The 12,002-nt window shown below is 37.8% G+C and overlaps 1 protein-coding gene across 2 annotated transcripts in view; it reads right to left on the bottom strand.

Annotated features, from left to right (window-relative positions):
- Window positions 1-12,002, bottom strand: part of dpyda (dihydropyrimidine dehydrogenase a) — a 174,958-nt gene that overhangs the window by 38,252 nt on the left and 124,704 nt on the right. The window contains exons 17-18 of one of the 2 annotated variants that reach the window (XM_084103109.1): window positions 11,110-11,230; window positions 10,385-10,504 (exon numbers count right to left, since the gene is read on the bottom strand). The exons of the other annotated variant lie outside the window; for it this stretch is intronic. Of the exons in view, the coding sequence (XP_083959235.1) occupies window positions 10,385-10,504; window positions 11,110-11,230 (241 nt within the window). The remainder of the gene's footprint in view (window positions 1-10,384; window positions 10,505-11,109; window positions 11,231-12,002) is intronic. 2 annotated transcript variants of the gene reach the window in all.

Raw genomic sequence — 12,002 nt, 5'->3', positions numbered from 1 at the left:
GAACTATCCCTTTAAGTAAACTGAACTTGTTAGAATTGTTTGCCGTAGAGACAAGTTTTATGATACTTTAATTGCACTTTTTTAGGGGGTCATTTTAAAGCTTGGTGGCTTCAGTCCTCATTCACTTATTCATTATTTTGGAATGAATTGTCAGGATATCCTTTAAAATTTTGATTTCCACAGAAGGCAGAAAGGTTTGGAACATAATAGCCTACGGGTGAGTAAACAATGACAGCGTATTCATTTTTTGATTGAACTATCCCTTTAAAAGAAGTGAAAAAGTAGTAGAGGGGCATAACTTACACAGTGAGGGTATCTCATGGGAACAACCGAGTGATACATTCTCTCTCTCTCTCTCTGAAAATGGTAGGCAGATAGGCAAACACATCCATGGCCACATCCTGCAGCTCTCAAAGGGGCCCTGATTCCACCCACTCCATGACACTGTGCTAATGCACTCTCAGAAAGGTCAATACTCACACAAACACACACACGTACACATGTCTCAGCGCTCAGCTCAGCTATTGAAAGGAACCTCCAGGAGCACTTTTAATTGTCAGTCGCTACAAGCCACATACAGACACTCTAGAGTGAATCTAAAATCCATTAAATGGAAAATTTGACTTGCAAAAAGTGAGGGTTGTTTAAAAAAACTTTAGTTTGGTAGGTCAGCGGGACTAAAGATTGAATGAGGCCTTAAAATTCAAGCCCAACAACATAACTTCTTTTTGTTTTGTGGTTGTGTGGGAATATAAAATACTATACTATACTATACTATACTATACTATACTATACTATACTATACTATACTATACTATACAAATAGGCTTTCCAATTAAAAATGTTAATTAAATAAATGATGTGAGAACGCATGATATGATGATTAATTAATCAAATTATTTGTTGAGAAAAACACAAGTGAGCTGTAGCAATAAGTAAACACAGACCAGTATAAAATAATACAATTAAAAAATAAATAAAATAAAAGCAAAAACACTCTAATATAGGGATAAAAAAAAAAGATTAAAAAAAAGCTAAGAAGAAAAGTCATACTTCCAAAATAAAATAATATAAAACAAGAAAATTAAATTTAAAAATGGAGCTTGACTGTACGGAACTACTGTACTTTAAATTATAGCTTGCAGAAAGCTAGTAATGAAGCAGCTTACAATGTACTCACTGTATGAACACAAACTACACTAAACTACACTGCAGTCTGTTTAACTATAACTCTAAACCAAGAGTTATGAATCCAAGTATCGGCACACTGTAGTAATACAAATGCTAACACAAATACTGAAACTATTCCTATTGTATACAACAGTAGCACTGTACTGTAATACACTCCACTGTACCGTAAAACACTACAATAACAAGGACCATGTTTTATCTGAGAAGTAGAGAAATTGAATTTTTGATGAATATTTCATGTTGGATTTCTCAAAGTTTGGGTGGTTTTCAGTACAGTGTTTGTTTTTCTAAAGCATCATTAGTCTTTGCCATTCATTCAGTGAGAAAAATATGTTTTCCATGTCTATTTATACAGTACTGCACTTTAAAAAAGCAGTGTGTTCAGTCAGAAGAGCACTAAATGTAAATGTGAGAGACTGTTCGTTTATGCGTCCTGCATGAGCGTGTGTGTTGTGCATGAAAAGTGTGGAGAGTTGTCTGTGAAATAAAAGTCAGAGCCTGTGATCTCACAGGTATATGATCACTATCAGCTGTAACACACAAACACTCTCTCTGAGAGACTGTGAAGTGTGTATGTGTGTCTCTTCCTACGAGGACAATGTGTGTTTACACAAATGGGTTAAATAACTACAATCACTGCAGATAAGAGGTGGTTATTTGGCTCAGAAACAGAATGTGAACCACAGCTCTTCATCCTGAAGCTTAAGTCTAATCTAACGCTTTGAGGTCTTCGCTGCAGGTGAGGACGAAATAACTACACATAAAATCACTTTCTGACAACTTAAATGAACAATTTCTCTCTCCCAAACACACATGCACTAATTTTATCCATTCATATATTTAGGTAATAGGTACTTATTTGTTAAAGGCACGCTATGAAACATTTTTGGATCAAAATATCCAAAAGCCACTAGAACAATGTTTTGAACCATATGTTTTGTTGATTTGTGTACTTACATTATCCCAAATGTTTCTAAGAATGTTCAAATTCAGAGAAAAAAGCAGTTTTAACCAGAACACGGACTTGTGTCCATCCGTCGCCTATCAATGACATCGTTACCCTCGATTTACGGTTTTATTTTGTAGAAACCATGGAAACACCAAAGATGCTTTAATATATTATGTGTTTTATTAGAAAGGTGAGCAACTGTTTGGATACATTCATCGACAGAAAACGAATCATTGTTATACAGCTCAACACAGTTAGTCTTTTTGTTTAAATCTCGTTTTCTTGATTTACCGCGAGTACCATATTTACCATGCCTAATATGCTTTGCTCCACTGCTCTCGAGCCGTGTGTCGTGCTTGTCTCTCATTAGCAATCGCTCCAGCGGCCTCGTTCTGCTCCAAAGGATTTCGTAACTTTAATACATTACTGGACATTAGGGGTGTAACAGTTCAAAAAATTCACGGTTCGGTTCAATACGATACACTTGTGTCACGGTTCGTTACGTTTTCGATACAGCAAAAAGAAATAAATGCCAGAGAATTTTTTTAATTTTTTTTAATTAAAACTAACATAATAAAGTATGATATATATTTTTTTAACTTTGAGCAATGATGGAGCTATAATTTACTCTTCTTAGGAGCATATAAAACAGCTCCTTGGAAAAAATTAAATGTAGCCTAATATTGTAGTAGTTATAAACAAAGGTTTATTTTAGTTCAGATTAACATTTGAGGGCAGCAATTTTATTCATAATGTCAAAATAAAACCGACGTAACGTTACTTGAAAGCATTATAGCCTACTATTCCTGCCAAACTTCCATGGTTGCAGTTAGTGTTACTACAGTAAATCCATGGTAAATGTTGCAGATCTGTGGACACTGGATAGTTCATTCATGGCACAATGTTTCTTCCTGGTTTCCACGCGCTGTTTGATCCGTTAATAACGGAGAAATGAGAATGTTTCTCACTAGATCTCGCAGCAATGTTATTACTTCTGTGGCGAATTCAAATTATTTCTTTACTGGATCTCTTAGCGCTGTGTAGTAACAGTGTCGCTTGATCAAGATCGGCTCGCACTGCACTGGTCCAAACTGATAAACGGTCCGTCAACCACACAATAACGAGTAGCTCAGTTTCGTTCCGCTTACATTACGTTTGCCATATGATGTTGGACAATGTTGTGGTCGCGCCAGCGTCTCTTACTTTATGAGCGTGCTTGCCACCCGCGACCCGCCTACATTTGAAATAACGAAATTTTGGTCGGCAGGAAAAATGGTCCAACGAACCGTTCGGTTTGAAAATGCGTACCGAACACTGAACCGAAAGCCTCGTACTGAACGGTTCAATACGAATACGTGTATCGTTACACCCCTACTGGTCATCCATGAATATGATTTCTGCCCGAGTCCCATGATTCCACGAAATCAAGGCGTCATCAAGCTACGCCTTCGTTTTGAATAAACGACCTCTAGTGGCGAAAAGTTACATAGTGTGCCTTTAACATTAGTTGGCTTTAACTTTAATTTCATTTCATGTTCTATCGTAAAAGAGGGTTTCAACATACTGTATATTAGGGTGACCATACGTCCTGTTTAACCAGGACATGTCTGGCCATGATTTCGAGATCGCCCAAAATGCCCGGGATTCGGCTTTTGCTTTCTACAGTCACCATTCATTATGTTTACATTATTACATTATTTGACACTGACACGTACGTGCCAGCTTTGCAGGTCATGCATTCTGCTTCACACGGATCCCGATCGAGACGAAAACACAGGAATTTTCTTAGCAATGCTAAAACGCACATCAACCGATCACTTGTTTAGCGTTCATGTAAACACTACATTCAGATTCACCAATCGGAATTAATTCAGTCCTACTGAATCAAAAGGTGTGCATGTAAACAAAATGAATGGCGACGAGAAAGCAAAAGCCGTATCCCGGATATTTTGGGCGATCTCGAAATCCCGGCCGGACATGTCCTGGAATATGCAGGTATATGGCTATACTTTTTGGGGTATTGGGAGTCAGGTCAGGCCATATCTTGCTTAGACTACCAGTATCACCACCTCAAAATCCCAGTTTAACCCCTGCGTGGGCGGTAACATGTTAATGAGCTCATGACTGTGCAGTACATCAAACTGTTTCCGCAACAGCAAATCAGTTTTTCCATGAGACGTCCCCTTTAAATTTAAGCACTGCGGCTAAAGCCCTGGTGAACAACAGTACATCATAGGTATATTTGTTTCCAGGCTGTTGGCAGCGTCAGCGCTGGCAGCTCGAAGGCCTGCAGTCAGAGCGGAGGGTGATGGATGTTTGGTGGGTGGAGCCGGGGAGACCCTTGCAGTTCGGGGGCCGGCTCCGCTCATGGGGGATGTCACCAAGCTGCAAACTGCCACAGCTTAAATGGGAAAAAGATGACATTGAGTAGTTCTGCTAACATAAAATACTGCTGCAATAGTTTCACGATTAATTTTTAATGTTGCACCTCAGCTAGCCCAGTTCTTGTCTACAAAACCAATGCACTTTTTTTCCTGGTTTTCAGGGATTGTATGAGAATGAAATAGAGGAAGATATGGATAGGAGGCTAGCAGATAAGACAGACTCTGGCCCTTGTCAATCTGTTCAAACACACAAACAAACATACACACTCACACACACACACACACACAATGAAAGAATGCCTCATAAAAGGCATTAACTATGCAACAGCACAGCAATAGCACAGTGATACAGTACAGAGAACCAGAGAGCAACTGCATCCACATGAATTATTGAGGAAGGGAATGAACACACCGCTGGTCTGAGAATCCCTGAAGAACGGTGTGTGTGTGTGAATATAAGCCTTGTTAAGGCACAAAACATCACACAATAGTGAACGCACGACACTTGATACTTGATCACACTGTTATCAGCATGTTTCCATGAAATTAAAGATAAATAAAGAACAATGATGAATAAACCAGATTTTTACATTTTCTTCAGAAAGCGTTTTCCATTGGTTGTTGCCAAGGTGTTGCAAGGTGTTCTGAGTGGTCACATTGCTTTGCAGTTACTAAGCAACTAATTTGCATAAAGTTGATCTTATTGCAACTTTGTTGCACAGCCAATGGTCTCTGTTGTTCGTGCAGACAGAAATCGCCAATCACCTCACTTTAAAGGGGACGTATTATGCCCCTTTTTACAAGATGTAATATAAGTCTTAAGTGTCCCCATGTGTCTGTGAAGTTTCAGCTCATAATACCATTATGCAAAAATATGTTTTTTTTGTGTGTATATCTTAAAATGCAAATGAGCTGTTGGTCCCCGCCCTCCTTTACCAAAGAGGGCGGAGCCTCTACAGCTTGTGCATCAGATACTCAGAGTATTTTATTATTAACCTTTATTTAACTAGGAAAGTCACATTGAGGTTAAAACCTCTTTTACAAGTGAGACCTAGTCAAGACAGGGTCGGATAGCAGGATTAAACAGATAACAAACCACAATAAAAACCAATAACAACATCATCATATGATACAACAGAAAACACAACAAAACAAGTCTCCACAACAAGATGTTATACAACACCGAAACACAGCACAACAGCACAAACATTTAGGTATTACATAATACCCTACATAGTACTGATCACAGAAACAACATTATTAAATCATAGGTTTAATAAGGAGTTAAGTGGAAGTAGAATTGGCAAAACAGCTGCAATTAGCAGTGACCAACTCCTTTATTCTATGTTTAAAATCATTTAAAGAGATGAGGGATTGTAGTTTGAGTTTGGTCTGCACATCATTCCAAGACCAAGGGCCATAATAGAACAGGCTTAGCTTTCCTGCCTCTGTTCTGATAGTGATAAAGGGGGTCAAGTTTGGACAGGGTGGACATAGAGGCAAATCTGTAAATAGTATCCCCATAATCAATCTGTGACAGAAAAAGGCTAGCAACTAAGGGTTTTCGTGAAGCCAAAAAAACCAGGACTTTAGCCTATACAAAAAACCCAATGTGAATTTTAATTTCTTTGCAAGATAATCAACATGGTATTTAAAGTTTAGGTTTTTATCCATCCAAAATCCCAGATATTTGTAATTATCTACAGACTGGATACAGACTCCATCCAGTGACGTGATGGAGAAGGATGGTAGCTTTGTTCCCCCAGTAGTAAAAACCATAACTTTAGTTTTATGTGGGTTTAACAACAGCTTCAAATCTAGTAGAGCATGTTGCAGGGTATCAAAATCTGCCTGCACATTTGAAAAGGCTAACTCAGCTGTGGGGGCACAGGAATACAGAACTGTATCATCTGCATACAGATGATACTTACAAAATTTAAACTTATCACAAATATTATTAATATAAACTAGGAAAAGCAAGGGTCCCAAAACTGAACCTTGTGGAACACCCTTCGTAACAAGAACTGGGTTTGACATATCATTGCCATATTTGACCATTTGTGAACGATTGGTCAAGTAGCTATGGAACCATTTGACCGCATTACATCCAATGCTAGCTCTCAGCAGGGTATTAACGAGTAATGGATGGTCCACAGTATCAAACGCCTTTGTGAAGTCTATGAACAGAGAAACACAAGTAAATTTACTGTCTATAGCCTCTTTGAAGTCATCCATGACTTTTAAAGTGGCGGATATTGTACTGTGCCCCGACCGGAAACCGGATTGCATTTCATTTAAAAAGGTATGGGGCAGTTTCCACAGAATGCATTTTAGCATTCCACTGCACTGCTTTTCCATTGTTTTCAATATAAACATGTGCTAAATGGACCTAACAGAAGTCATTGCTTTTTAAATTCATGAGCCCTCATAATCTTTAATCACAATAACTTCCCTTCAACTCTTGCAGCCACATCTCTTTTCTTCTGAGATGACGTGTTTACTGGCGCGACGGCGGGACAACCTGTCACTCACAAGAGACTGACCAATAGCAAACCACAACCATCCAATCAATTCCCTTTATCGCAACTTCTGTTTAATGCCAAGTTTAATTTTGATGCTGAATCATAATAAAAATCATGATTGCATGATTTGAGGTAGGGCTGGGCGGTATGACTATATATCGTGGGAACGGTATAAAATGTCTATAATTATTGATTTTGCTATATTTTGTGAATTTATGTGCAGGCAATATAAAAAACAAAGGTGAGGATGCGAAAAAAGAGAGCAGAGCTTTTAAACATTTATAATACGAGCCCTCAGGTTTTGCTTGCATATAGAGCTGTCACTGTAATACTTATAAGTTCTGACACATCATTGTCCTTCCACTGACTACCGTTCTCAACTATCTTGATAACTTCAGGTATGTAAAATCTTTCAAGTGACTCCCATGAGCGCAGAATTGTGACTAATGTTGCTCTAGAGTGACGTAAAAGTCGCATGAATTCCTATATGACTGTTAAGACTGAGGTTACATTGCAAAACATCTGACCTGTATCAAATTAAGGATCACACATGGAAGTGGCCCAAATCAGAATTGAAAAGATCAGATTCCATGTAGTTTGTGCCGTTCACACTATGACAAAAACAGATCTGAGTCGCATATGAGCAAAGAAATCGGATTTGGGCAACATTTACCTGCAATCTGAACATAGCCAAAATGCCCATAAAGTGGAGTATTTATGGAAACACAGTCGGTTATGTCTCAAGTGTATGTATTTGTTTTACCAGTCTATTTTCGAGAGCTTGATTAGCTTGATTAGATATGGTATTACTGCATGGTATGGTAATTTGTCTGTCCAATTAAAATCAAGGTTAGGACGTTTGGTGCACACCGCCTTTAAAATTATAGAGGGTGAGGAGAGACGATCACCACAAGAGTTGTTTGATGCTTCAATTTTAAACCATGCCAAGAAAATTGTTGGAGACGATACTCATATCCTGAATGCCAACTGTAAATTATTACCATCAAGAAGGAGGTATAGGGTCTTGATGTGCAGGTCTAATCGACTGAAAAATTAATTTGTTCCTACTGCAATCAAAGCGTTAAACAGAGAGAAAATATTGTGAATTGCCATTGTGTCTTCTATGTATTTAACTTCACTTATTTTCTATTTGTTTTTAATGTATGTTGTATTGTATGTATTGACTGCCATTATGTTTTTATGCATTTAATTTCACTTATTTCTATTCGCTTTTAATGTATGTTGTTTTGTATGTACGGACTTTGCACGTTGTCCAAGACAAATTTCCCAGTGATGGGACTAATAAAGTATAAAGTAAAAAAAAGTAAGTGAAAGTAAACAGCTGGTTCGAAACAATGAGTGACGAGTAACAAACTGGTTTAATACTTTGCTTCGAAAAATATTGCATTCAAATCTCTAACCCTAAGTACGGGCAACACTAAGTGAATCTTAGCTTAGTAAGTACCACTAATAAATGGAATGAAAATGCTCTAAAAAAAGCGCCACAGTCAGAATCCTTCAGATGTCAGTGGACATATCAGTGTGAAACCCATCAGCATAGTCCCTGTAGAGTGGTGAAGAAAAACATTATTCTTTTGAAGACACATCTGTCTAATGTCTTCATAGAGAGCCGTACGGTGACAGAGAACGTCAATATGCCATGGCAACCAGAGGACCGCATTTCAAAGCTCTCTGTTTCTCCTGAAAATCTGCTCTCCTGAAAGCTCTTGCTACACACTCATAAGACAAAATATCCATACTCTAAAGATTTTGGTGAGGTTATCTGGGAACATCTTGAACAACTACAATATCTCATTCTCAGAGCTTAAAATACTAAACTGAGCTCTCTTTCACGTCTTCTTGCACTTGAGAGGACAAATTCACAAAATTATGTTGAGAAAGTAAACGCATGTGTACAGTATCAGTATATTAGATCTGTGCATTCGCTCTTAAAGTGACAGCAGCCTAATATTCCTGAAACTGTCTGTGTTTTTACAACAAAGGACAAAGAAAGAAATCACCCACTGCTCTTGACTGAATAACTTTTGTAACTTTAATAAGGATTAATTAATGAGGATGATTAATTTATACAGTGAAGACTATGCATTGTTATTTTATATTTGCTTGCTTAATTAAATTTCTGTACCTGAAAACTACTGTAAGAAAAACCTGAAAAGCACTGTTTATTTCATTTATATCGTTGTTATATTGTAATTATTTGTGCTTTTGCTTGAAATTTGATTATTTGTTCTTATTTTATTACTGGCTGTTTACTTGTCTTTAATAATGTTTTAAATTTATATTAGTTAGGCTAATAGTTTTTGCTGTGGTATTGAAATTGGAATAGAGAATTGTGAATTTTTACTGGTACTGTATATAAAATTTTGGTGTCATAACTGCCTGTTTCAGGCCAGTAAAAAATATTTATGGCCTGTACATTTTCTTAAGTCACTGGCCACTGGCAGGTGTGGGACTCAAATGTGCCCATAATCACCAGCAGAACCAGACAAAAGTGCACCACTGCAATAGAAAGGAAACAATATCTGACTAAAGCAATTATAATGCGATAGTTGCATCCCAATTCATATACTATGCAGTAAAAGTACGTACTTTGCTGGAGATGGGAGATTTCATACACTGAGGTCTAAAAGTCAAAGCTCAATCTGGGATTGAAAACTATAGTAACTTATTTAAACCTAGAAATAAAATAAAAAGGTTTTAGTTATATAAATAAATAAATAAATAAATATGCTTTATAATGTAATATTTATAATGTAATATAAAAAAATAGTATAAAAAAAAAAAAAAACATTTAATCATTTATAAATTATAATTATAATATTATAATATTATAATTATAATCACACACACACGCACGCAGTTCCACATTATGCTTATATTTCCAAGTTTTCCATGACCTGAAGATAATAAAACACAAAGATTGAAAGTGCAAATGTGCTCATGGTCACCTCATGGCGTAGAAAATGAGCCGTGCTGCTACCAAACCTTGTATAATATATGCTGGCAAGATGTCCATATTTCAAATTATAGTGCACAAACTGTTTTATCTTGTAGCAAAAGCCCTGCAGATCAGCTGTTCTACGATTTCAGCACTCCACCAACCTCCATTCCATCTGTCTGCTCTATTAGAGCCTGTGACCAGAGTACACACACACACACACACACAAACAAACATGCACATGAATTCACATGCACTCCTACACACCTTTAACAGGGGGGGGAAAAAAGTAGATGTGCACACATAGTCTGTCTGTGCCACACACCCGTTAAACCTCAGAGGAGAAAGGAATGGATCCAGTGAGGTGGGTGACACTCACCAGACACTCCACCATATGTGGTGCGCCTTCCTCGACCGATGCCAGGCCAGGGAGAGCCGTCTGCCTTCAGTCCCATCAGCCCTGAAACCGTGTTGGTGGCTGTGACGCCATCTGCTCCACCTGCGCCAACAGGGAAGAGACATTAGGCATGGGGAAAGGGAGGGAGGAAGGCCAAATTCCTAAAAAAAATCTGGATCCCAAAACCCTGGGGTCTGTTTGTGTCGAGTTTCTAACTCGGTACAGGAGAAGTCAGGCTGTTAGTCGAGGTCGCGAGGGGAACGTGTTTCTAGGGCAGCTTTAACGTCTGGACTGGGAAACAGTTTTATTGAGGACATTTATGAAGTCCATTTATAACATTAGTCAAGGTTTCTTGCAGCAAAAATGTGCAATTTAGTTTTATATGACCATTTTCCATCATTCTCTGACCTTTAGAATTAAACAGGCTGTTTTTGCCAATGTATCTTTAAGACTTTTATATGTGCATATGTAGAAGTAAAAACAAAAAGGGCAAAGGATGCACATTATTTGATGATTATCTTTGTATTCTATTATTTTTATGCGCTGCAGCATGATGGGAAATGTAGTTTGGTTGACTCTTACTGGGAAAGCTGAGGTAGATTGTATCATTGGAGCTTTTGCTGGGTTAAAGAATCTAAATAAATAATACATTTGCCACTATAATCATATCAAAATGGTATAAATATACCATAAAAACAGCCAAATACCTTCATGTGCAGCCTTGGCAATGTCCACGATGTTGGTCACATTAGGGGTGAGTTTGGCAAAGAACGGGACACGGACAGCCTGCCGAACCCACCGACAGATGTTCCGCACCAGCTCTGGATCCTGGTCAAATGGGTCATGAAACCAACAAGCAAACTTAAACAGAGGTAAAAGTGACATGATAAAACAAAACAGCAGAATTTAAATGAACATCAAAAAGATTTTGATTATTGCTTTGAAGTCATGTTTACTATTTGAATGATACTTTTAAGGTGCTTTGCATCCTTTGTTAATTCTTGAAAGCTCTAGTCACCATTCACAGTAAATAAAATGACTAGTGAATTCTTCAGTATTTCTTCAGAAACTCATTTGGAATGAAATGAGAGAGTAAAAGATACAAACATTTTTGGATGAATATTTCTTTAAAGGGGTTAGTTCACCCCAAAAAAAAATGAAAATTCTGTCATCATTTACGGAGTTAATTTGTGTTCAGAAGAAGAAAGAAACTCATACAGGTTTGGAACAACATAAGGGTGAGTAAATTATGACAGAATATTCATTTTTGGGTGAACTATCCCTTTAAATATTGTCAGACTGATAGACCCGAGTCTCTCTGTCTCTCTCTCTTTCTCTGTGTGCGTGTGTGTGTGGGAGAGAGAAATACAAGCGAGTGATAGATGGAGAGGGGAGCCTGTAGTCGGTGGTGTGAGAGAGAGAGGGATCATAACAGTGTGAACTGCTGTTCCAGGAGGATTCATGCTTTATTAAGCTGCCCTGGTCTGTCAGTCTGGGCTGTTTAGTGAGAGAGAAAGACTGAGAGAGAGAGAGAGAGAGAGAGAGAGAGAGAGTGAAGGGGGTTTGGTATTTGTGAATCTTTTGAGGAGAGAAAAGATTG

This window comes from Abramis brama (genome assembly GCF_963993115.1).
Source record: "Abramis brama genome assembly, chromosome: 24".
In the NCBI taxonomy this organism is placed as follows: domain Eukaryota; kingdom Metazoa; phylum Chordata; class Actinopteri; order Cypriniformes; family Leuciscidae; genus Abramis; species Abramis brama.
The sequence above is the reverse complement of the archived record's forward strand: the minus strand, read 5'-3'. Positions and strand labels throughout refer to the sequence as shown.